The following is a 27747-nucleotide window of genomic DNA, read 5'->3' as shown; positions in this document are numbered from 1 at the left end:
ATTGCCTCCTCCCTCAAAACACCCAGGGAGAATCTGCTACAGTACAAGGAGAAAAAATCCACATACAGAATCCCCCTTGTAGTGACATACAATCCAGAGCTGGAAAAACTGAGGAAAATCATAAGAGATCTACAACCTATACTCCAGGAGGATGAATTACTGAAAGAGATATTCCCATCCCCACCAGTACTGGCCTTCCGACAGCCACCCAACTTAAAACACAAGCTAATCAGAAGTAAACTTCCATCACAGACTGAAAAGGAACAGAAGGGCACACTTCCCTGTAATTTATCCAGTTGCAAACTATGCCAAAATATTTCACAGGACCCCACAGGAAAGATATTCAACATAAAGGAATCTTTCACTTGCTCATCTTCCAATGTGGTATATATCATTCAGTGTGAAAAATGTAAGGAAGGATGCTATATTGGAGAAACAGGCCAGATGCTTAAGACAAGATTCAATTTACATAGACATCACATGAACAATACTGGTGCCAGTAACCTTCGAAAGCTAATCAAGAAATGTATTAAGTTATGTCCAATAAAAAAGGTATCATCTTATTTTCTTTTCCATGTTTTATTCAGGATTTATTAATTGGAATATGTCAGTTTTTGGAAATGTGCATCTGTGATATTTTTCATGTAAGTTTCAATTTTTGTAGTATTGCTGCATGCTGAGTCTGACTTCTTGAGGTAACTTTCCAGTTCAGTATTTTGCCTTCATGTGTTTTTCAGGTGTGATCAAGGAAGGTGCAGTATTCTGCTAGCGTATAGTTTGCAGCCCTTTTTGTTTTGTTTTTTTCACTAGGTTGTGTACTAGTGTTTTAGAGCCTGGTGTAATTACAGTTGCCTTTCCACGCCACGCATAAGGTTGTAGCTCGTCCTGTCCTTGGAATTAGTGCTGTTTATGGTTTGTTAAGGTTATGAGTGTGTTTTTGCACAAGTTTGTGTATAGTGTTTTGCAGTGGAGAGATTGTGTGTTGGCTTTACTAAGGTGGAACCAAACATCAGAAAGGGTGTAGAGCCTAAATCATGACACACTACCTCTAAAAGGGTGTTTTGTGGCTCTACATGAGAATTGTGATATTATGATCCCTTGCTAGCTTCATATTGTTGACGGTCTGCATTTTTCGTATGGCTGTATATTGGTGTATAAGGTATTAATTGTGTCTATATTTTTACTTATTTTTTTTCTGTGTGTTGTCAGACAATTATGGATGACAGACAGAGTTGGAGTCTTCTTGAGTCAGAGAGTTGTGGTATATATTTTAAAATATATATACCTTGGTGGTCTATATATTTTTATATTGTACGTTATATTTTACACATCACTTTATTTTACTGTATATCTTTTCATTTCATTTTTATTTTATTGCATATATGGGTTACAGAGTAATAGGGGAATTTGAGAGTACTGAATCTTTTCTTAATATTTTTCCTTTATTTTCCTTTGTTATGAGAATTGGAACTACTAATTGTAGTGGACTTGAACTGAATAATTTCTGGGAAGGGGAGGTTTCATGATAGCATTGTGCTTATTATTTCAATCAGTTTTTTGTGTGCAAGTTTAGCTTCATTTGTCTTTATTTGAAATTTCATAAATAAAAAAATGTTCTAAAAATGGAATAATCTTATCAATGGGGTGGAGCTAGGGTGGGGCCCCACCAAATTGGTCTGCATAGGGCCCCGCACTTGCTAAGACTGGCCCTGCCTACTCCAACTGCCTCCATTAGAAACCAAACAAGCAACATTAGTCCTAGACTATGGACCAGTTTACCCTCATATGCTAAATTCAAGTCTTCTTTGAAAACTCACCTCTTTCCTCTAGCCTACCTTGCCCACTCTTAAAACTTCTTTCTGTCCTTTCTAACAGCACTTTATTTTTTCTTATTGTAAACCGCTTTGAAGGCATCTTTGGCAAAAAACGGTACATCAAGCCTTTATAAATAAATGACTACTTTTATGTGGTTCTATCTTTATGTGGTAACCCAAAGGTACTGAATATCTCATTAAACCAGCTGTGTTTTTGCCAGCTCCAGGAACTGGTGCTTGGATGTGGCCCGCACTGATTTTCCAGGGAAAACACCAGTGGCGGTCAGCAAAACGACCGCATTGAATATCCAGATTGAACACCACCAGCACACAGCAAAAGCGCTGCCTGCTGCCGCCGCTTAAATATTGGTGCCCAAATTTATGCTTGGTGCACAAATTTGCATGCGCAGTTATAGATTAAGGTCAGTTGCACATGCAACTTGATTTAATAATTGACTGTTAATTGGAGTTAAATTGGTGTTAATTGAGACCAATTATCAATTGTGCACCCAACTGCCCTTAGTTGCTATTCTAGAAATTCTATCACAGACAACTTCTAGGGATGTGGATGTGGATGTGGGAGGGGCATGGGCTGGTCAGAGGTGTGCCTAGGAGTTAAGTGCGCAGATTATAAAACGCTAGGATTTATGCGTCTAACTGTCAAGTTAGATCCATGCAGTTACACCAGCCTTTCACATGGCTTAAGTGCTCGAAACTGCAGACTTACGCATGTAGTTGTATACATGCTTGGTATGAATCGTTTGTGCTTAGTATTCATTATCCCAGCACTTATATTTTGACACTCATCCTTCAATGTACCCCAGGAGATATCGCCAATCATTCATATAATAATGAACAGCTGGAGACATTACCTGGTTGTCCTGCCTTCCTTTTGGCCACCTCTGCTCTTTCAGTGTAACCTACTAGGAGGTGCCAAGTTATAGAATGAGGGGGGAAGAATGTGGGATAGAGTGCACACACGAATTTCAAGATGAAATTCCCATGCATACTTTAGGAGGGCTTTATTCCGCTTTGTTGTCCCTTTTTCCCCACAGGGAAAGTACCCCATAGTAGACAGCATGCATACTTTTTCCTGCATACCTGGGGGGGGGGGGGGGGGAATTGCCCCACTCCCCCAATATGTAAAAAATGGATAAATCTCAATCTCTTCAGTTTGGAATGGCCAATAAAAAAAAATCTGAATTCTCTGAACTGAAAACACAACTACAGAAAGTCATAGTTACAACTTGACAGTGATTGATGAAGATAATGAACCGGTGAAAGCAAGCCATGAGCTTGATCCATGATTGCAACCTCCCAGGAGTATTCAACAATGGATGCTAGAAACAAGGTTATAACCCATACCTATAAAAAGATTTAAACAGGATGGAGCCAGTCCAGAAGGCGTCTACTAAAATGGTCAGTGGTCTTCGTCATAAAGCGTATGGGGACATATTTAAGGATCTGAATATGTATACTTTGAAAGAAAAGGCAGGAGAGGGGAGAGAAGATAGATACATTTAAATACCTATGCAGCTTAAATGCACATGAGGCGAGCCTTTTTCAAATGAAAGGAAGCTCTAGAATAACGGGGCACAGGATGAAGGTGAAAGGGGATAGACTCGGAAGAAACCTGAGGAAATACTACTTCTCGGAAAGGGTGGTGAATTTGTGGAACGGCCTCCCAGTGGAGGTGGTGGGGACGAAGACTGTATCTGAATTCAGGAAAGCTTGGAACAAGTACTTTTTGGGACGCACTCCTTGATGTCTAGGCGCTTCTCCCATGAGCTCTGGCCTCCACCCTATGAAGGGTGGAACAGTGGCAGCAGAACATCTTTTTGACTGAAGAGGCCAAGCAAACCAATCCCCAGCCCCAACCCCAAGCTCTCTTTTATAGGGCAAAATATTGATAGGGCTGTGGCCCCAGTGACCTACCCCATTTCATGGCCTATAGGGTGGAGAAGAAAAGACTCAGCCCCAATACAATACACGAGTTTTGAGGGTCATAAACTCATTCTCATGCATTCAACTTTACTCCTTTCAGGGCCAATGAAGACTCTTCCCCCAATATTCAGCCAGTGGTGGTGAGCATATTGCTGCCCACCACCAGCTTTATTTCCCAATATTTAGTATGAGGCCCTGTCTGGGCTTTGGCACTGAATATCCGAGGGTTTTCTTGAGCCAGCTTACCCATAGCTGGTTAAGTCAATATTTATTTATTTATTTTATTTGTTACATTTGTATCCCACATTTTCCCACCTATTTGCAGGCTCAATGTGGCTTACATTGTACCGAGAAGGCGTTCGCCATCTACGGTAGAGAAACAAATACATGGAGTTGCTGTGGCCGGATAAGGATCGTGTGTTAGAGACACATTGGGAATCATAGAGAGGAAGAGTTATGTATAATCTATTACAGGCTTTGGTATCATTGTGTTGCAGGGTTTAGGCACTTACATTGGTCGATGGGGCATGCCTTTTTGAACAGGTTGGTTTTTAGTGATTTCCGGAAGTTTAGGTGGTTGTACATTGTTTTCACAGCTTTTGGTAGTGCATAGGTTGATTTGTATTTGAGTCCTTTGCAGCTTGGGTAGTGGAGATTTAGGTGTGTTCGTGATGATCCGATTGTGTTTTCTTGTTGGTAGGTCTATGAGGTCTGTCATGTATGCCGGGGCTTCACCGTAGATAATTTTATGGACCATGGTGCAGATTTTGAAAGCAATATGTTCTTTGATTGGTAGCCAGTGTAGTTTTTCTCGGAGGGGTTTGGCGCTTTTGAATCGCGTTTTTCCAAATATAAGCCTGGCTGCTGTATTTTGAGCAGTCTGAAGTTTCTTTATGAGTTGTTCTTTGCATCCCACATAGATTCCGTTGCAGTAGTCTGCATGGCTTAGTACCATTGATTGTATCAAGCTGCGGAATGTTTCCCTCGGGAAGAATGGTTTCACTCCACATTGCATGGAACATTTTCTTAGTTGTAAAGTTAACTTGGCTCTCAAGTGTAAGGTTACGGTCGATAGTAATGCCGAGGATTTTCAGGCTGTCTGAGATATGGAGTACATAAGTACATAAGTACATAAGTAGTGCCATACTGGGAAAGACCAAAGGTCCATCTAGCCCAGCATCCTGTCACCGACAGTGGCCAATCCAGGTCAAGGGCACCTGGCACGCTCCCCAACGTAAAAACATTCCAGACAAGTTATACCTAAAATGCGGAATTTTTCCAAGTCCATTTAATAGCGGTCTATGGACTTGTCCTTTAGGAATCTATCTAACCCCTTTTTAAACTCTGTCAAGCTAACCGCCCGTACCACGTTCTCCGGCAACGAATTCCAGAGTCTAATTACACGTTGGGTGAAGAAAAATTTTCTCCGATTCGTTTTAAATTTACCACACTGTAGCTTCAACTCATGCCCTCTAGTCCTAGTATTTTTGGATAGCGTGAACAGTCGCTTCACATCCACCCGATCCATTCCACTCATTATTTTATACACTTCTATCATATCTCCCCTCAGCCGTCTCTTCTCCAAGCTGAAAAGCCCTAGCCTTCTCAGCCTCTCTTCGTAGGAAAGTCGTCCCATCCCCACTATCATTTTCGTCGCCCTTCGCTGTACCTTTTCCAATTCTACTATATCTTTTTTGAGATACGGAGACCAGTACTGAACACAATACTCCAGGTGCGGTCGCACCATGGAGCGATACAACGGCATTATAACATCCGCACACCTGGACTCCATACCCTTCCTAATAACACCCAACATTCTATTCGCTTTCCTAGCCGCAGCAGCACACTGAGCAGAAGGTTTCATCGTATCATCGACGACGACACCCAGATCCCTTTCTTGATCCGTAACTCCTAACGCGGAACCTTGCAAGACGTAGCTATAATTCGGGTTCCTCTTACCCACAAGCATCACTTTGCACTTGTCAACATTGAACTTCATCTGCCACTTGCACGCCCATTCTCCCAGTCTCGCAAGGTCCTCCTGTAATCGTTCACATTCCTCCTGCGACTTGACGACCCTGAATAATTTTGTGTCATCGGCGAATTTAATTACCTCACTAGTTATTCCCATCTCTAGGTCATTTATAAATACATTAAAAAGCAACGGACCCAGCACAGACCCCTGCGGGACCCCACTAACTACCCTCCTCCACTGAGAATACTGGCCACGCAATCCTACTCTCTGCTTCCTATCTTTCAACCAGTTCTTAATCCATAATAATACCCTACCTCCGATTCCATGACTCTGCAATTTATACTAATTGGTTTGTTCATATTGTATTGGGATGAGAGGATGAGACAGTGTGTTTTATCTGTATTGAGTTTTAGTTGGAACGCATTCACCCATGAGTTCATCATGTTTAAGCTGAGTTTGATTTCCTTGGTAATTTCTGTCAGGTCATGTTTGTAAGGTATGTATATTGTGACGTCGTCTGCATAGATGAATGGGTTAAGGCCTTGGTTGGATACAGACTTGGCTAGTGGTGTCATCATGAGGTTGAAGCGGGTTAGTGATAGTGGTGATCCTTGAGGTACTCCGCAGTCTGCTTTCCACGGTGATGATATGTTTGAATTTGATTTCACTTGGTATGTCCTAGTGGTTAGGAAGCCCTTGATCCAACTAATTATGTTTCCACCTATACTAAAGTGATCTAGGAGCCTTAGAGGTGTATTCTCAAAGCACTTAGCCTTCCAAAGTTCCATAGTAACCTATGGAACTTTGGAAGGCTAAGTGCTTTGAAAATACACCTCCTGTAGTATATTGTGATTTACCATGTCGAATGCACTAGACATGTTGAATTGAAGGAGAAGTATGTTTTTGCCTGTTGCTATTTCCTTCTTGAATTTGGCCAGGAGTGTAATGAGTACTGTTTCAGTGCTATGGAAGGGGCGAAAACCTGATTGTGATTCATGTAAGATTGAGAATTTGTTTATGTAATCCCCGAGTTGTTTGGTTACCATGCTTCCCATCAGTTTGACTGCTAGTGGGATAGATGCTACTGGGCGGTAGTTGGTGAGTTCACTTGTCTTTTTCTTTGTGTCTTTGGGAATAGGGGTGAGTAGGATGTTGCCATTTTCCTGAGGGAAGAGGTCGGGGGCAGATTTTAATAGGTAGCTGGGGCACGTATCCAGTTTGCAGTGAGTGTTGGAGAACTTATGGATCACTTGGGTAACTGTTTCGGTGGTGAGGAGAGCGAAGTTTGTCCAGATTCGGTCCGCTGGGTATTCTCCGGGGCTTGGGTCCAGACCGTCAATGAAGTTTTCGATATCAGTATTGTCGAGAGGGAGTGTGTTGCGTAGATTTATAATTTTTTCATTGAAGTATTTAGCGAGTTTGTCTGCAGATGGGATGTCTGTATTGGTTGTGGTGACTGGGGTGGTGTCTAGTAGTTTGTTTACGAGTTGGTATAGTTTCTTAGTGTCTTTGTGGTCTGGTCCTATTTTGGTTCTGTAATATGACCTTTTGGCCTCTCTTGTTGTGTATTTGTATTTTCTTTGTAGTTGTTTCCAAGCGTTGACCACATAAGCCCAACCGCTTTAAGACAGGACTGCCATTTATGCAGGTAATTTAAGCTATTTATTATTTATTAGGTTTACTATACCGTTTCTCATTGAACCAAATTAAAACAGTTTACAAAATAATAAATAAAAACTAGAAACTGAGAAAACAACGCCATAAGTTAAGAAAGCCCAAAACAGTCAAAGAATCAGAGTAAGGGAGAGACAGATTCCACACACAATACTATTAACGTGTTTTAGTCCTATACAATAATATTATAAGGCAAAAATGTACAATGTTTTAAAAATATTTAAAAAAGGACTAATTCTGGGATCCTTCCTCTCATCATATAAGCCATCCGGAATAAGTATCATTGTTCAAAAGCTAAATAAAAAAAACCCCTAGGTTTTCAATGACGCTCGAAAGACAGAAAAAGATTTTTCAAGTTGTAGATGTTGTGGGAGTGAGTTCCAGAGGGTGGGCGTGAGGAAGAAAAAGGCAAGGGACCAGGTAGAATCCCAACATGCTTTGGAAGGGGGCGAGGAAAGGCAAGCCTATTGTTAGTAAGTGATTGAAGGGAACGAGATAATGAAGATATGAAGGAGTAGTAGTGTGAAGAACCTTGTGTGTTAATGTAAGAATCTTGTATTTGATTCGTAATTCAATAGGAAGCCAGTGAAGATGCAGTAGGAGTGGTGAGATATGATCATATCGCTTAACATGACAAATTATACAAGCAGCAGTATTTTGAAGTGTTTGGAGACATTTTAGATCGGCCTTGGTAATACCTGCATAGATAGAATGACAATAATCATAGCAGAAGTTAATGAAGGCATAACAAAGAGAACAAAGTGATGTTGAATCATCCATGCTATGTACAGATCTAAGACGTCGGAGGAAATAAAAAACAGTTTTCATTACCTGAGAAATTTGGGTGCAGAAAGAGAATGCTGAATCGAGGATGATTCAAAGGTACCTGAATGATGTAACGAGGGTGACCGGTCTATCAAAGAGGATATGCACAGCTGAGAGAATGGATAGGGAACCTGTAATCCAGCTGGCCACTGTTAAGATGCCGCTTTTTCAACCATATCATTACTTCCTGTAGACAATTTTGCAAAGGTAGGAGTTCAACAGACAGTGAGTTGGTATAGTGCATTAAGGCCCTGAAGCTAAACGCCAGCGCTGTTCTGCTGGAACAGCACAGAAGAACAACACCCTGATGCTCAACACTAATGAGATGATGGAGGAGTGGCCTAGTGGGTTAGGGTGGTGGACTTTGGTCCTGGGGAACCAAGGAACTGAGTTCGATTCCCACTTCAGGCACAGGCAGCTCCTTGTGACTCTGGGCAAGTCACTTAACCCTCCATTGCCCCATGTAAGCCGCATTGAGACTGCCATGAGTGGGAAAGTGCGGGGTACAAATGTAATAAAAATAAAATGCAAATATAGGTGCACTCGTAGCAGGGGCATAGCCAGACAACAGATTTTGGGTGGCCCTAGGCAAGAAGTGGGTGGGCACCAAGTGTTCTCCCCTCCACCACCAAAAAAATATCTCAGCCCACTTCTTTCCACCTTGGCAGTTTGCAGCAGGCATGCACTGAAAACTGAGAATGCACAGGTGCCAGTATCATGGAGAGTAGTGTTTTCGTTACCATCAGGGGGAAGTGTTCAGCTAGTGGACCTTGGGATCTCCACCAGCTAGCACTAAACATGAGCTACTGTTGGGTGGGCCTACGGCCACCCAAGCCCACCTGTGGCTATGCCACTGACTCGTAGCGTTGACCATTAGAGAGTAGAGTGGAAGCATTGTGTTTGGTGCATGCGCAAAAGATTTCGGCGCCTGATAAAACCCGTACGTGAAGCACACATTTAGGCATATTTTCAAAGCACTTAGCCTTCCTATGGAACTTTGTAAGGCTAAGTGCTTTGAAAATGAGCCCCATTGGCATCTGTTTTCTGTGGCCTAAATATAATCTTTTTTTTTTTTTTTAGCTTGGATGCTTATATTTAGATGCAAGAAACAGACACCAATGTGTGTTTTCACTTTGGGCATTTAAAATTTCTTTTAGCCTGGACGCTTTAAATTTAGATGCAGGAAACAGACGCCACCATGTGCTTTCGCTTGGGTCTGCTGTTTCACACAACCAGCATGTAAGGGATTGCACTGGCTTCCTTTTGCTTCCAAAAGCAATCAAACCCGGCAGATTTTGTAGAAAGAATCATGAGAAAAGTAAGGAAATCCTGTCTTCCAACATCCTAACATCCGCTCTGACCTGGTGTTATTTTTTTGCAGTGTTTAGGCAGTTTTGTTTTCTGAGCATTAGGGAGGAATACAAAAGGACTACATTAGTATGCTGCTTGTGTTGTTTGTTCCCACGCTCCAGGCCTCTGGCATTCTGTGTAGATAGATGCAGGTGCTAGTAAAGCACTAACAGCCTCTAGAACCTGAGTTTACTTTTGAGCATCGGGGCCTAAAAGAAAATCATCGGTGTATGAGCGAGCACCGATTCCAAAAATCTGAATGAGTAGTGCTAACGAGCTGACAGATTGAAAAGGGAGGGTGAAAGAACTCAGCCTTGGGGGAACCCCACATGAAACGGTATGTGGGGTATAGATGTTTCAGGAAAGAGGTAAGCCATTTACGAACAGTGCCTGAAATATCCAGGGAAGCCAAATGCTAAGAAGGGTATAATCAATGTGGTCAAAGGCGGCTGAGAGATCTAAGGACAGCAGAAGCGCAATCTTACCCTGCTCAAGATTACTGTGAAGTTCACTCAAGTGCAGTAATGACAGTTTCAGTGCTAAAGCCCCTTCTGAAACCAGATTGATGAGGGTGAAGGGCATTAATAGACTCAGTGTAGGATTGGAGTTGTTGCAAAAATAAGGACTCAAGTACTATTGACAAGAAAGGTAAATTGGAGATGGGATGATATTTATTTGGCTGAACTGGATCCGAGTTAGACTTTTTCAAGATGGGTTTAATGAGCGCATGTTTGTGTGAAGTAGGAACCAAGCCAGCCTGTTTGCTATCACAGAGTGGAGAAACGGAAGTAGTCCTAAAGAAGATGGAAGAGGATCCAAAGAACAAAGGGTCACATTCAACTGATACATTATCTTGGACAAAGAGTCTATAGAAGAAATATTAAATGTGCTCCAGGATGCTGTATTGACCTGAGAGGGATAGTTGAGCAGAGAGGTAACAGAGGAGGGAAGAGAATTGGAAGACTGCGGAAAAAAGTTGGCTGAAGCTTCTCTATCTTTGAAGTAAAGTATGAGGCCAAGGTCTGAGAGGTAAGAAGAACAGTTGCAGAGTCTCTGGATGGTGGGAATATAAGATTATTAAAGATTTTGAAAGACTGTTAAATGGAGTTAGCAGCCAGTTGGATCTGTTTAGAAAAAATAGTTCTGCTTAGCAATCCGGATTTGAGCAGTATGGTATTGCTGGGTCAAATTGTTTTAAATATCAGCCAGTCTGAATTCAAGTAATCAAGGTAAAAAATATGTGACTGTCCTGCACGTGTGAACAGTTATGTGTATTCAGCCTGTGGAAGAACCGGATGAAGGTGTTCTCAGTGACAGGGTTTGCATTTATACATAGACTTTTGAACATAAGTGCATAAAATAACCCACAATATTTGTATGCAGCAGAGAGCAAGGGCAAACGGAAGTGGATAAATTCTCTAAGGGTAGTTGTCAATGCAGAAGTACTTCCATATTGAAAATTCCCCAGTACTGGCACTAGGAAAATTATGCATTTACTGTTTAAACATGCACTTGGTTATAAAGCTTTAGCACATAAGACTCTTAATATATATATATTTTTTACATTTGTACCCCGTGCTTTCCCACTCATAGCAGGCTCAATGCGGCTTACATATTATATACAGGTACTTATTTGTACCTGGGGCAATGGAGGGTTAAGTGACTTGCCCAGAGTCACAGGGAGCTGCCTGTGCCTGAAGTGGGAATCGAACTCAGTTCCTCAGGACCAAAGTCCACCACCCTAACCACTAGGCCACTCCTCCTCCACTGTTGCTACTATTTGAGATTCTACATGGAATGTTGCTATTCCACTAGCAACATTCCATGTAGAAGTCGGCCCTTGCAGATCACCAATGTGGCCGTGCAGGCTTCTGCTTCTGTGAGTCTGACGTCCTGCACACTCACAGAAACAGAAGCCTGCACAGCCTTCTACATGGAATGTTGCTAGTGGAATAGCAACATTCCATGTAGAATCTCCAATAGTAGCAACATTCCATGTAGAATCTCCAATAGTATCTATTTTATTTTTCTTACATTTGTACCCTGCGCTTTCCCACTCATGGCAGACTCAATGCGGCTTACATGGGGCAATGGAGGGTTAAGTGACTTGCCCAGAGTCACAAGGAGCTGCCTGTGCCTGAAGTGGGAATCCAACTCAGTTCCTCAGTTCGCCAGGACCAAAGTCCACCACCCTAACCACTAGGCCACTCCTCACTTTCACTATTACTCCATCAGTCTCTAATGCTCTTCCTCTCACTGTCTCTCTCCATTATTAGTAAGTTATTCACCCCACGCTCAGTTCCATTCTTTCATTCTGTTATTCACAGTTACTGTCTCCCACCGTGACCTTTACTGTTCTTTTTCTTTAATTTCTACCTTCTGGGTTACTCCTCCTCTGGCTGTTCTCTATTGCACTCCCTGTTTCTCTCTCTTTCAATTTTCGGGGCCCTTTTACAAGGCTGTGGCAAGCATTAATGCATGCTTACAGCAGCAAACATGGCGTACTGCAGGGTGTGCTGAGGCACTCCATGGTAATTTATCCACATGCGCGTGTCTGGGGGTGGAGACTGGGCATGTTCTGAGCTAATTGGTTAGCGCACCTCATAGCTGCATGCTAACTGATTAGTGTGTGCTTAGCATGTCAGTCCTTACTGCCTACATCACTGTTTCCCAAGTCATGAATAAACTGTGCAGGCTGAAGTTAGAACCCAAGGCAACATACTCTAGGCCTGGAGTACCCCTTGCCAGTCAGGTTTTCAAGATATTCACAATGAATATGTATGAACTTGATTTGCATACACTGGGCATCCAAATGGCAGATGAAATTTAATGTGGACAAATGCAAAGTGATGCACATTGGGAAGAATAATCTGAATCACAGTTACCTGATGGTAGGCTCCACCTCAGGAGTCAGCACTCAAGAAAAAGATCTAGGTGTCATTGTAGACAATACTCTGAAATCATCTGTCCAGGGTGCAGCAGCGGTCTAAAAAGCAAACAGGGTACTAGGAATTAGTAGGAAAGGGATGGTAAACAAGACCAAGAATTTTATAATCCCTCTGTATTGCTCTATAGTATGACCTCATCTTGAATATTATGTTCAATTCTGGTCGATGTATCTCAAAAAAGATATAGCGGAATTAGAAAAAGTTCAAAGAAGAGCAACCAAAATGATAAAGGGGATGGAACTCCTCTCATTGAGGAAAGGCTAAAAAGGTTAGGGCTCTTCAGCTTGGAAAAGACAGCTGAGGGGGGAATATGATTGAGGTCTACAAAACCCTGAGTGCTGTGGAGCGGGTGGAGGTGAATCGATTTTACACTCATTCAAAAAGTACAAAGACCAGGGGTCACTCAATCATTTGCATGGAAATACTTTCAAGACAAATAGTAGAAAATATTTTTTCACTCAAAGAATAGTTAAGTTCTGGAACTCATTGTCGGAGGATGTGGTAATGGTGGTTAGGGTATCAGGGTTTAAACAAGATTTGAACAAGTTCCTGGAGAAAAAGTCCATAGTCTGTTATTGTGATAGAAATAGGGGAAGCCACTGCTTGCCCTGGGATTGGTAGCATGGAATGTTGCCACTATTTGGGGTTCTGCCAGCTACTTGGGACCTGGATTGGCCACTGCTTAAAGCAGGATACTGGGCTAGATGGACCATTTATCTGACCCAGTATAGCTATTCTTATCTTCTTATGTAGTCCAGGACGGACTTCGGAAAAACTGGTGTACATAATGGGTGGTGGTAAGGCTCACATGCTAATCAGTTTTATTGGCCACGCGTTAATGGCAAAATTAGCATGTGACCATTAATTCCAAAAACAGGAATTTCGGCCATTTCACCCCAGCGGTAAAAATGTCCATAGCATGCAAGAATGACCCCTGTAACGGTGTGCTAACATCTCTTTTTACCGCTGTTTGATAAAAAGGCCTCTAACTATGTACCGGTAATGCAGTGTACAATAAGAATAAATCAAACATAAGCAATAGACAAGTACATTACAAAGTATGGCATAGTAAACTACTTACAATGTCAACACAATAATAGAACGTTTAAATTGATAGTGAAGGGTAAAGCAAAGATGGAGTAAAGAGGAGTTAGAAAATAAAGTGACTAATTTAAAGAAAGGTGCTCATGAGGTCAGAGAGATGGTTAAATATTATCTCAGCTAGGGTAAGAGTGGATAAACATGTCCTGCTGCAGTATATGCAGCCTGAGTCAATCCTTGTGTGTGTGAGTGAGACTAACAAGTTAGTTACTTCTTCCATTAAAGGCTTGATTGAAGAGCCAAGCTTTCACCTGCTTCCTGAAGTAGAGATAGTCTTGTGTTAAGCGGAACCTTTCAGGGAGTGCATTCCAGAGTGTGGGGGCTACTCATAGGCGTAGACTGGGGGGGGGGGGCGAGGGGGGGCAATGCCCCCCCAAACGACGATGAGGCGCCGCCGCGCCATTAGTTAAAAAAAACAAACAAACACATGCACGCACGCGCTCCTCTCCATCCGCTTGGCTTCCCTGCTCTCTCTGTCTGCGTCCCGCCTTCCTCTGACGTCAGAGGAAGGCGGGACGCAGACAGAGAGAGCAGGGAAGCCAAGCGGAGTAGCGGACGGAGAGGAGCGTGTCTGTCTACCCCTCTCTCTTCCTCCCTCCCTCCCTCAGCCGCAGGCAGCAATCTTTTCCAGCGTTCCTGGCAGCGGTAGTGTTGTACACGCTGCCTTTGGCTCTGCCCCGAAGCCTTCTCTTCAAGTTCCTGTTCCCGCATAGGTGGGAACAGGAACTTGAAGAGAAGGCTTCCGGGGCAGACCGAAGGCAGTGTGTACATCGCTACCGCTGCCAGGAACGCTGGAAAAGCTGAAGACTGTTGCCTGCGGCGGAGGGAGGGAGGGAGGAAGAGAGGGGGTAAACGGAGTCACCATCTTGGACCTCGCGGGGGGGGGGGGGAGCAGAGGGAAGGAGCAGGAGATGAATGGGACTGGGAGGGGTGGGAAGCAGAGGGAAGGAGCAAGAGATGGATGGGACTGGGAGGGGTGGGAAGCAGAGGGAAGGAGCAGGAGATGAATGGGACTGGGAGGGGTGGGGAGCAGAGGGAAGGAGCAAGAGATGGATGGGACTGCGAGGGGTGGGGAGCAGAGGGAAGGAGCAGGAGATGAATGGGACTGGGAGGGGTGGAAAGCAGAGGGAAGGAGCAGGAGATGAATGGGACTGGGTGGGGTGGGGAGCAGAAGGAAGGAGCAAGAGATGGATGGGACTGGGAGGGGTGGGAAGCAGAGGGAAGGAGCAGGAGATGAATGGGACTGGGAGGGGTGGGGAGCAGAGGGAAGGAGCAAGAGATGGATGGGACTGCGAGGGGTGGGGAGCAGAGGGAAGGAGCAGGAGATGAATGGGACTGGGAGGGGTGGGAAGCAGAGGGAAGGAGCAGGAGATGAATGGGACTGGGTGGGGTGGGGAGCAGAAGGAAGGAGCAAGAGATGGATGGGACTGGGTGGGGTGGGAAGCAGAGGGAAGGAGCAAGAGATGGATGGGACTGCGAGGGGTGGGGAGCAGAGGGAAGCCTACTGGAAAGAAGACACTGAATAAAACAGAAGACACTGGGACCAAAGCGAATAGAAAAACTAAATGATCAGACAACAAAGGTAGATAAAAGTATTTTATTCATAATTTATTAATTGAAATGTGTCAGCTTTTTGAAATGTGCATCTGTGATATTTTGCCTGTAAATTCAATTCCTTCCTCCACATTAGCATATCATTTGCATATGTATATATGCAAATGATATGCTAATGTGCTCCGCCCATTCTTTGCCCCCCCAAATGAAACAGTCAAACTACGCCTATGGGGCTACTCCGGAAAACGCTTGCTTGAGGGTGTGTCTTTTGGAGAGGGTGTGGTTAGGGATAGTCCTTGGGCAGGGCTGGTCTTAGGCAGGAGCCAACCGGTGCAGCCGCACAGGGCCTCGCTCTCCCAGGGGCCCCGCTCCGCCAACTAGAGACCTGGTTGTACAGGAATGGGGCAGATCCAGCACTGGATCTGATCCCTTTCCTCCTTGTAAGTCCAGTGTCCCCCAATCCCCCCCCCCCAAAAAAAACCCCTGCCACGTGGTAGTTCCCGGCTGCCGGCTCACGCTTTGCTTCCCCTCCCCGGCTTTCCTGCCTTGGGCATGACATCACTACAACGTCACTGGGAATCCCAGCATTGATTGGTGGGTCACTGCACAAGGCGGCAGGAAGGCTAGGAATAAAGAACCGCGGCCGAGGAGAGCGCGGTCCAACTCTTCTTTGGCGGTAGAGCAGTAGATGGTATGACAGGCAGCTCACAGAAGGCAGAAGAGCATGGGGGCAGAAAAAACTACTACTACTACTACTTATCATTTCTATAGCTCTACTAGATGTACGCAGCGCTGTACACTTGAACATGAAGAGACAGTCCCTGCTCGACAGAGCTTACAATCTAATTAGGACAGACAAACAGGACAAACAAGAGATAAGGGAATATTAAAGTGAGGACGATAAAATAAGGGTTCTGAACAAGTGAATAAGGGTTAGGAGTTAAAAGCAGCATCAAAAAGGTGGGCTTTTAGCTTAGATTTAAAGACGGCCAGAGATGGAGCTTGACGTACCGGCTCAGGAAGTCTATTCCAGGCATATGGTGCAGCAAGATAAAAGGAACGGAGTCTGGACTTAGCAGTGGAGGAGAAGGGTGCAGATAAGAGAGATTTACCCAGTGAACGGAGTTCCCGGGGAGGAATGTAGGGAGAGATGAGAGTGGAGAGGTACTGAGGAGCTGCACAGTGAACGCACTTATAGGTCAATAAGAGGAGTTTGAACTGTATGCGGAAACGGATAGGAAGCCAGTGAAGTGACTTGAGGAGAGGGCTAATATGAGCATAACGACACTGGCAGAATATTAGTCGTGCAGCAGAATTTTGAACAGATTGAAGAGGAGAGATGGCTAAGTGGGAGACCTGTGAGAAGCAAGTTGCAATAGTCTAAGCGAGAGGTGATGAGGGTTCTGGTAGTGTGCTCAAAAACGAAAGGGCGAATTTTGGTGATATTATAGAGAAAGAAACGACAGGTTTTAGCAGTCTGTTGAATATATGCAGAGAAGGAAAGGGAGGAGTCGAAGATGACCCCAAGGTTACGAGTTGATGAGACAGGAAGGATGAGACTGTTGCAGAGCCGGAACTAAACAGCAAGCAGCAGTAATGGGTACAAGCTGTCTGGACCGTCGCCGATCTGGTCCTTCCCTCTGCAGCATTCCTCCTTCGCTAAAACAGGAAGTTACATAAAGGCAGGATGCTACAGAAGGAAGGACTGGTTGGCCCAGACAGCCTGTTTCTGTTACTGCTGCGGGCACCAGCAAAGAAATCAGGTGGGTTTTTTTTTGGGGGGGGGGGGGGGGAAGGGAGAGAACTGTGCTGGTTCCTTAGCTGGAGAGGAAGGGAAAAGAAACAGAGGGGAAAACAGGGAACACAGAGCTGCTGGGCTATAAGGGGAAAGGGAAGATAAGAGACAATAAGTGCTGGACCATAGGGATGGAGGGGAAAGGGAGGGTGGACACTGGCTCCCACTAAAAGAATGAATTACATTCAAAGTCTGCACCTTGGTCCACAAAATCATCTACGGGGAAGCCCCGACCTACATGTCAGACCTTATAGACTTGCCTATTAGGAACGCAAAAAGATTATCACGCACATTCCTCAATCTCCACTATCCTAACTGTAAAGGGCTAAAATACAAATCCACAGACGCGACCAGTTTCTCATACATCTGCACGCATCTATGGAATGCTCGACCGAAGGCCATAAAAACAACGCAAGATCTAACCATCTTCCGAAGGCTACTGAAAACAGATCTTTTCAAGAAGGCATACCATCAACATCCATCTTAAATACTAAACAAAAATATTATACACGATCTATACAAAATCGAACTTTTATTGCCTGACTGCTTAACCTCTTTGCTATTAATGATCAAGCACTACCACTTGAAACTTTATGTCGAATAGGGTCTCTCTATAGCCAAGGACCTAATGTATGTTTACAACCCAATTTATTACTCAGGAACCTTCTTGCAATACCATAATGTATTCTTCTTTACCATGTATTTATGCACATGATCTGTTCCATATATATTATGTTTCCATGTATGTTACCATGAATGAATGCACCTTAACGCAATACCATCTGTAATCCTGTTAACCGGAAATGGCAACCACCATTATGGCAAATGTAAGCCACATTGAGCTTGCAAGTAGGTGGGAAAATGTGGGATACAAATGCTGCAAATAAATAAATAAATGCTGCATCATAAGGGAGAAGGGTGGGGAGAGGGGACAGGGATTTGATGGACCCCAATTTGGGGTGGATGGGAAGGAAGAGAGAGGAGAAGGAATTGTTGGATCATGGGGGTGGAGGGGACAGGGAGAGCTGGGCCATAAGGGTGAAGGAGAAGGAGAGGCAAAAAGGAAATGGACTAGGGATGGAGGGGTGAGCAGGGGAGAGAGAGGAGAATCGCTGGACATGAATGGGAGGGGAGGGCAGTGGAGAGAGGAGAATTGCTGGACATGGATGGAGAGGAGAGCATGGGAGAGAGAATTGCTGGATATGGATGGAGGGGAAGGAGGGGAGGGCAGGGGAGAAATGATGGACGTGGATGGAGGAAAAAGAGGAGAAATGATGGACATGGATGGAGGGCAGAATGGATGGAGGGGAGAGAGAAGAATTGCTGGACATAGATAGAGGGAAGGGAAGAGAGAGGAAGTGAGATGAATGGATGGAGGGAAGGAGAGAGAGGAAAAATTCTGGACATGGATGTTGAGGAGGGAAGAGAGAGGAAGGAGATGCATTTGGATGGAGGGGAGGATAAAAATGCTGGATGGAAGAGAGGAGACATGCTGGACATGGATTGAGGGGAGAGAAGAGAAAATAAAATAAAATGATGCACATGGATAAAGGGAAGAGAGGAAAAAAACTGCACAGGGAGGGGAGAAAACAGGCAAAAGCTGGATCCACTCTATACCTTCTCCAGTCAAGTCTGTGGAGGACCCAGCTTTTACTTAGGGCAAGAAATGAAGAAGAAAGGAGGAACGTAACGAAATAAATGGACAGGAAGCCCTGGAAACAGACTTAACTGAGAACAGATAGAGAGCAGCAGAATCAGAGATTGGGCCAACATGATCAGAAAAACAAAGTCACCAGACAACAAAGGTAGAAAAAAATCATTTTAGTGTTTGAAATATGTCCAATTTGAGAATTTACATCTGCTGTCTTATTTTGCACTGTATAGGTGGAAACATGTTTCTGTTTTCCTGGTATTGTGCTGCATGCAGAATCTGGCTTCTTAGGATTTCAAGTTAATTTTTGAAGAATTTGAAGAGGGGCCATCTATGTTCTGCATGTGTGACAGCAAGGCCAGTTGTCTGAATAGGGATCTGTTTGTTAGGTTCTGCGATTTTGATAACATATTTGTGTTTCAGATTTGGCAAGATTGTCTAATCTTGACCTGTGTGCTAATTTGTTTTGTGTTATTTCGGGTATACCGGACATGTGACTTTATTATTCATTATAAATCTGTTACAAGTTATTTTTCTTCTCCTATACTGGTGTAATATTTTCAATGATGCCTGTTTATATGCGCCATAGCTGGTAAAAGGAATGTGGCTACTATGGGAGTGGCTACAGAAGCGTAGCTAGGTGGGGCGCAGGGAAGCGGTCGCTCCCCTAAATCGATTTTTCAAAAAAACGGCGCCTATTACATAGCCCAGCTGTGACCTTCCCCGCGGCCCTGCCTGCCTCCTTCTTCAAATATAGCCCGACGAAATCTTCTGCTGCCGCCGCTTCTGTTGAGCAGCACAGCGGCAGTCAGGAACGAGACCTACGTTGATCAGCCAGCATAACGTAAGAAGAAAAAGAAGCGCGGGGCCGCAGCAGCGTTCAGACATGCGCTGTCGGCTCTGCCGGTCTCTGCCCCGTGACGTCATTTTCCCGTTCCGGGGGCAGAGGACCGGCAGAGCCGACAGCGCATGTCTGAAGGCTGCTGCGGCCCCGCGCTTCTTTTTCTTCTTCTGTCAGCGCTGCTGTAAAGAGGCACGGCCGGAGGGAGAGAAGAGAATGTGGCCACTGGCTGGAAACAGTAGGAGGAGAGAAAAGGAGAGCAGCGGAGAGCCAGGGGACATGGACAAGAGCAGTGGAGAGCCAGAGAGCGATAGGTAGAGAAAGAGGGGATGTGGAAAAGAGCAGGGGAAAGCCAGGGACATGGAAAAAAGCAGGGGAGAGCCAGAAAGAGATGGGGAGAGAAAGAGGGGCCATGGAAAAGAGCAGGGGAGAACCAGGGACATGGAAAAGAGCAGGGGAGAGCCAGATAGAAAGAGGGTCCATGGAAAAGAGCAGGGGAGAGCCAGGGACATGGAAAAAAGCAGGGGAGAGCCAGAAAGAGATGGGGAGAGAAAGAGGGGTCATGGAAAAGAGCAGGGGAGAGCCGGTGAGAGAAAGAGGGGACATGGGCAGGAGAGAGAGAGAAGCTGCTGGGGAGAAACTGGGGGAGACCCTAGCTGGCAGACTGAGAAATGCTGGCTGGATGAAAGGAGGGAGAAAGAGGAAACATGCTGGAAGGAGGGGGCAGAATGAGGAAAGACGCTGGTAGGGAGGGAAAGAGGAAAGACACTGGAAGGATGGGGTGAGAGAGGACATGCTGAATGGAAAAGGGTCAAGAGAGAGAACTGTCTAGAAGGAAGGGGAGATAGAGGGAGACAATGGACGGAAGGATTGGGAGAGGGTAATGGGTGGAAGGATGGAGAGAAAAAGAGGGATGACACTGGATGGAAGGGTAGGAGAGAAAGAGGGAAGGTGCTGGACATGGATGGAGGGAAGGGAAGTACATGCACATGGATGGAGGGGAGTGAGCAGAAAATGATGGATATGGATGGAGGGGAGGGCAGTGGAGTGAGGAGGGTTGCTGGACATGGGTGGATGGAGGGAGGGCAAGAAGAGAATTGTTGGACATGGATGGAGGGAAGGGAAGACAGGAAGGAGATGCACATGGATGGAGGGGAGAGAAGAAATTCTGGACATGGATGGAGGTGAGGGAAGACAGAGGAAGGAGATGTACATGGATGGAGGGGAAGGGAGAGAGAAGAAATGCTGGACATGGATGGAGGGGAGGGAAGAGAGAGGAAGAAGATGAGATGAGGGAAAAGGAAGAGAGGAGAAAAAATGCACATGGATGGAGAAAATAGGCAGAAGTTGGATCCACTGGGCAGTCAAGTCTGCGGAGGACCCAGCTTTTACTTATGGATATAGAGCAAGAAATGAAGAAGAAAGGAGGAAAGTAAAGAAATAAATGAAAAGGAAGCCCTGGAAACGGAGTTAAGAGGACAGATTGCAGCAGAATCAGAAAAACACTTATGAAGTGGGTGAAAGATGGGAGAACTTAGGACACTGGGTAAGGGAGAGATAGAGGGGGGGGGGAGTGCTGGAAAGGGAATGAGAGGGAGATGGTCAAAGCTAGTAGGTAGATGAATACTAAGGACTAAAGAGTGAGAGAAAAGTGGGGGAAAAAACATAAAATGAAAGATCAGTGCCAGACAGATGCAGAGAAGTACAGGAAGAAGACAAGAGAAGAGCAAAGAAATGGAAAAGCCAACCTGGAAAAGAATTTAGGAGAAGACTGACACATGAAAAGTGGAAAAGAGACTGGGACCAGCCCAACTAGAAAAATAGAATGCTCAGACAACAAAGGTAGAAAACAAAACATTCTTTTTATTTAATGCTTTTTAAGGACTAAGATGTGCCTAATTTGTACATTTTTTTTCGTATTGTATTTTGCAGAGTACAGGAGAAAATACATTTCTGTTTCTCTTTTACCAGTATTTGCACTGCTTACAGAGTCTGGCTTTCTTGAAGACGTCTATGTTTCAGTTTTTGTGGGCATGTTTTTTGTGGTTCCCTATTTTGTATCGCATGATGGTCTGTCCATGTTCTGCATATGTGACTGAGGTGACTGATTCTGCTAGCATGTAGTGTTTTGTGTAGGAATGTGTAACAGTCCAGCTTGTTCCATTTTCCAGTAGCAGGTATATTGGTGCTCTAGGGTCCTGGGTATTTTCATAGGTGAGTTAGGGCTCTTGTGTGTTAAGTTTTCTGTATAGATTTTGAGTGTCTTTTTGTAGGGTTTTGTGTTATTTTATAAAGTGTCTGGCCCTATTGTTTTTGATCTGCTGGCTTCATATTCAGCATTTTAGTCTGGTGCGTGTGTGTGTTTTTTTTAAATGGCCTTAATGAATATGTATGAGATGTACATATGCAAATGAATATGCAAATGTTACAAGCCACACCCTTTGCCTCCCAAAATGAAACAGTCAAACTATGCCCATGTCTGGTGCCTATTTTACAAAGTCTGCTCCCCCAGACGTCAAAACCTAGCTACGCCTCTGAGTGGCTATCACCCCTAAGGTTACCCATAATGAATACCGGTACCTTTTTTCCTACAAAAAAAAAACACTGGCTACAAGTGTGGGTTGAGAACGAGAGAGGAAATGTTGGGGTAGAGGACTGTAGGAAGGAAAAGGGAGAGCAGATGCTTGGCAGGGTGGAACCATATGGTAGAGGCCATCAGGGTTCTCTGAGGAGATGAGTGATAAAAGGATGGTGAGTAAAGAGGGTAGAAGTGAGTCATTGGGGGCGGGGCTAGGCAAGGGGCTGGGTGGGGCCCCACCAAACTGGTCTGCACAGGGCCCCACAATTGCTAAGACTGGCCCTGTCCTTGGGAGGACCTTAGAGGGTCATCCTGCTCTTCAAGTACTTGGGGCCATTTCCTTTAAGGGGTTTGAAAATCAGATAAATTATTGACTTTTCATCTTTTTTTCTTTTTTTTTTTTAATTCAGATTTGTCACATGTTGACTGAGAAACTTGTTGCCATGACCATGGGGTCTGGTGCCAAAATCAAGTCCCCAGCTAGCCTGGGTGACATTATTGCTGTTGCAAAACGCATCAGTCCAAGGTGAGTGTGGACCAGAACATCTTGCAGTTAGGTACCGTGTTTATTTCTTTATCATTTCATATTTGTTTGTCTTTTATTTTACTGTATTGAATTTGCACTGTATTTTGATATATTTTTATTTTCAGATTTTAATTATGGAAGTTAATTTGTTACCCTCTCAGACTTTTTAAATAATGCAGGTTATAAATTTGAAAATAAATAAATATGTATAGTTTTGTAAAAATGGCCAACTATAGTTACAAATCCAGCACTTATATGTGGATGTTGTGCAATCACCCCTTCCATGTACAAATATCAGCATTTATTCATAGAAGTTGCTGCGCAGTACTGCTTTCTATCCATGTATAACATAGTAACATAATAAATGACGACAGATAAAGACCTGTATGGTCCATCCAGTCTGCCCAACAAGATAAACTCATTTTATATGGTATGTGATACTTTATACTCGAGTTTGATTTGTCTTTGCCATTGTCAGGGCACAGACTGTAAAAGTCTGCCCAGTACTGTTCTTGTACTAAGTTCTGAAGCTGGAAAAAGAAGCCAGCAGATCAATATACTCCTCCTACAATTTGACATGTCAAGCGCCTTCGACATGGTCGACCACGGAATCCTACTACACATACTTGAATGCTTTGGCATTGGAGGAAACGTCCTGAACTGGTTCAAGGGATTCCTAACCCTGCGTTCGTATCAAGTCACATCAAATTCAACCACGTCCAAGGCATGGACACCTGAATGTGGAGTTCCACAAGGATCACCTCTCACCAACTATTTTCAACCTAATGATGATCCCTTTAGCAAAACTCCTATCAAACCATAACCTCAACCCATATATATACGACGATGATGTGACAATATACATCCCTTTCAAACAAGACATCAAGAAATCTCCAACGAAATCAATCAAAGTCTATACATCATGAACACATGGGCAGATGCATTTCGTCTGAAATTAAATGCAGAAAAAACTCAATGCCTGATACTCACCTCCCAATACAACACAAATGAATTCAACGCGATAAACACACCAAGCCTAAACCTTCCAATCTCAGAAACGCTAAAAATCCTTGGAGTCACTATCGACCGCCACCTAACACTCGAAACCCACGCAAACAACACAACTAAGAAGATGTTCTACTGCATGTGAAAATTGAAGAGGATAAGACCATTCTTCCCAAGATTCGTCTTTCGCAACCTAGTGCAATCCCTCGTCCTCAGCCATCTGGATTACTGCAACTCACTATACGCAGGCTGCAAAGAGCAAATACTGAGGAAACTTCAAACAGCCCAGAACACAGCAGCCAGACTCATCTTCGGAAAACCAAAATATGAAAGGGCAACACCACTACGAGAGAAACTACACTGGCTTCCACTTAAGGAACACGTCACTTTTAAAGTATGCACATTAGTCCACAAGATCATTCATGGCGAAGCCCCAGCCTACATGTTCGAGTTGATAGACCTACCACCCAGAAATGCTAAAAGATCATCCCGAACATACCTCAACCTCCACTTCCCTAATTGCAAGGGCGTGAAATACAAGACGCTACACGCGTCAACCTTTTCTCACGTGAGCACGCAGCTTTGGAATGCACTGCCGCGCAACTTAAGAACGATTTACGAACAAGCATTTTCCATGTGTAAATTTTATTTATTTATACATACTGCTAATCATAACATTCTTAGCAGTTTCTATAAAAACGTAAATAATTCTTGATAGACAATATAAAACAATGGATTTTCCTTATAGCCATCAAAATGAAATAAAACACAAACAATTTTACAAAGGGGTCGATAATCAAAAGAAAATAGTTGGGCAGGAAAGGCTTCTACCCCGTTAAATCGCCTGTCTGGGGTTATCCGTCGATATTTAATGACACTTGACCAGATACTGTCGCTGAATGTCAGCACAAACCCCCAAATTCTATAAAGTGCTAAAAATTGCATGTGCAAATTTGGACACATGCGCGATTTAATTGAATACCGAATCTTGAAAGGCAAAAACTATTTCTGTTAATTTGGGAGCCTTACTTGAACTCCAGGGTCGCTTTACTCATACTACCCCTCTCCTCAAGTCGCTTCACTGGCTCCCTATCCGTTTTTGCATACTGTTCAAACTTCTTCTACTAACCTATAAATGTACTTACTCTGCTGCTCCCCAGTATCTCTCCACACTCGTCCTTCCCTACACCCCTTCCCGTGCACTCCGCTCCATGGATAAATCCTTCTTATCTGTTCCCTTCTCCGCTACTGCCAACTCCAGACTTTGCTCCTTCTGTCTTGCTGCACCCTATGCCTGGAATAGACTTCCTGAGCCCCTACGTCTTGCCCCATCCTTGACCATCTTTAAATCTAGATTGAAAGCCCACCTCTTTAACATTGCTTTTGACTTGTAACAACTTGTAACTTCTCGCTTCTACCTACCCTCCTCTCCTCTTCCTCTACACATTAATTGATTTGCTTGCTTTGTTTTTATTTATTTATTTTTTATTTATTTAAATTTTCCAATATATCACCACATAAAGTGAATATGCAATCGGCATTATTTAACATTAGGAAACAAAAATGATAAGTATATATCTTTACAGCCCATTTGTCCACAAGTTAAAGAAATTTGATTCCAAGATTAAGGAAATTAAAAAAGAAAAAAAATACAAAAATTAATAATCAATAGATGCTTCCTCTGGTTCAGACCCCAGCCTGCTAAATTAGGGAAGGTTTACTATATTCACATCAACTCTCGCATCAATAAACTCTTTCAACTGTTTTGGATCTACAAACTGAAAATGTTTACCCTCAAGCATCACATTACAAAAACAAGGAAATCGCAAAACAAAATTTGCTCCCAATGCCACCACCCTGGGGCGAAGTTCCAAAAAGGCCCTTCGTCTCATCTGTGTAGGCTGTGAGAGATCTGGAAAGATACGGACTTTTGAGCCCAAAAACAGATTTTCTAAGTGTCTCAACGAAAGCCGTAGTACGGCATTCTTATCAGGCTCCAACGTGAAAGTGGCAAGCAGAGTTAACCTCTGAGTAACTATTTCTAATGAGCTTTCTAGGAATGAGGTAAGATTCATTCCCTCCCCTATTACGGGGGGGGGGGGTTTCCCACCACCACTCCAGTACTCCCGATGTAATAAGCCCGTGTAATGGGAGGGAGTGAGTCCTTGTCCATTCCCAGGATGTCCACCAAATATTTTTTAACCATCTCCAAAGGAGAAATTACCAGCGATTTGGGAAAATTAAGAAACCTAAGGTTAAGCCTTTTAGTCTGATTTTCAAGGTATTCAAGTCGTTTATGTAGGAAATTATTGTCTTTAACCAAAGCTGTTTCTATAGATCCCATTTCTTGAATTTTGATATCCACACGTTCCAATTTCTGGGTTTGCTGTGCAGTCACTTGTGCTTGAAGCAGGGCAGCCTCAGAAAGAACTTCAATATCAGAAGAATTCTGCTTTAAAGTAGTTTGCATAGAGGTTTGGATATTGTAAACCATATCCCATAGTGACTCCAGCGTCACAATTGCTGGTCTAATCACTCCACTAGCCACAGGAGGAGATTGAGGTAGACTATCAGCCCGAGCTAACTTGGAAACAATAGCTTGAGGCAATACCTTTGAAGCCTGTTGTAGTAATGTTTCCCGAAGTTGAGAATCTATCTCCGTTGCTGCAGTCACACCCTCAGACAGGACCAGCTGAGCCACTTCGGCGTCTGTCTCTGTTGAACAGCCAGCAACTCTCTTCCAGGCTGGGGAGGTGCAGTTCGCTCCACAGGGCTCAAGGAAGTCCCGTTTCCACTCTCAATCGACTCCGAAGGGCCGAGAGCTGCAGTGGGGGTCGAAGTTCCCTGAGGACCCAGTTGCTGCCTGGGAAATTGCAGGGTTGTTTGTTTCATCGTCGAGGAGGTCACAGGAACCGAGGGAAATTCCTTTACCTTCCCCCTCCGCTTCCCCATGGTTAACGAGGCTACAGAGGCACCGAAAGAAACTCACAAACACAGCAGCCTCCAGGAGCAAACACAGGTGCGTCTATTCACAGCGCCATCTTGGAAACTTGCTTTATTTTTTGTCTATTAAATTGTAAGGTCTTTGGGCAGGGACTGTCTTTCTTCCATGTTTGTGCAGCGCTGCGTACGCTTTGTAGCGCTATATAAATGCTAAATAGTAGTAGTAGTAGATTTCCCAAAAAGCTCACAGTTTTCAAGATGCAGAGGGGAGGGCTTGATTTCGACATAACCAGAAAGGGAGGAGGGTAGTTTGAGGCAGAAGTATAGCTAGACCTGTCATTTCAGGTGGGCCCTGAGTTAATCTGGGAGGGCCCTTCCCACCCCCACCCCCTGTACAAACAGTTTTTTAAAAACCTTTCTCTCCACCCCTGCTATCGTCATCTATCTCCTCCTTCGCCCGACATCTACTATTCTCATCCCCCCCACCCGGCATCTGCTCCTCTCTTCCCCCTCCCACATGCCCAGAATCTTCCTGTCTCTCTCTCAAACCCCATCCTCCCTAGTCTACCTCCAAGCTATAGCTGGCAGAGATTTCTGTAAGCAACCTGACCAATCTTGCAGGTTTCCTCTGCCACGTCCCCACCAGTGAAGAAATAGGGTTGGCACAGGTCACCTACAGGTAGATGGTGGGGGGCATAGGTGGTTGGTGGCCTGTTTGGGGAGGCTAAAGGGGGTAGGGTTAGGGGTGGGGCTTACATCCATAATTGTCTGACAACACACAGAAAAAAAAGTAAAATAGTCACAATTAATACCTTTTATTAAATTTAGATATTAGATTATCATATGTCAAAGAAAAAAAGTGGTTGCTCAATGCATATATTAACCATACTATTCAAAACTGTTATCCATTATTAAACACTGCTATTTCCATCCATGGAAAATCCCTAAATAAAATAGAAGAGATAAGAATGGAATTGCGAGACTGAAAGATAATGAGAATGGCTATGTAGAGAGTGATGAAGATAAAGCGAACGTGCTAAACAGTTATTTCTCTTCGGTGTTCACGGAGGAAAAATCCTGGAGAAGGACCGCGGTTGGCTGCCGAGGGAACGTCTGGGAATGGAGTGGATACTGCGTCGTTTATGGAAGAAAGAGTTTATAAACAGTTGGAGAATCTGAAGGTGGACAAAGCTATGGGGCCAGATGGGATACATCCCAGGATA

At 44.1% G+C, this 27747-nt stretch overlaps 1 protein-coding gene across 2 annotated transcripts in view; it reads left to right on the top strand.

Moving 5' to 3' along the window:
* Positions 1-27747, top strand: part of TMEM98 (transmembrane protein 98) — a 101526-nt gene that overhangs the window by 59529 nt on the left and 14250 nt on the right. For both annotated transcript variants that reach the window (XM_030221141.1, XM_030221140.1), the window contains exon 5: positions 22461-22576. In XM_030221141.1, the coding sequence (XP_030077001.1) occupies positions 22461-22576 (116 nt within the window). The remainder of the gene's footprint in view (positions 1-22460; positions 22577-27747) is intronic.

The sequence above is a fragment of the Microcaecilia unicolor genome, chromosome 12 (assembly GCF_901765095.1).
Source record: "Microcaecilia unicolor chromosome 12, aMicUni1.1, whole genome shotgun sequence".
In the NCBI taxonomy this organism is placed as follows: Eukaryota; Metazoa; Chordata; class Amphibia; order Gymnophiona; family Siphonopidae; genus Microcaecilia; species Microcaecilia unicolor.
Note: the sequence above shows the minus strand (reverse complement) of the source record. Positions and strands in the feature narration are given on the sequence as shown.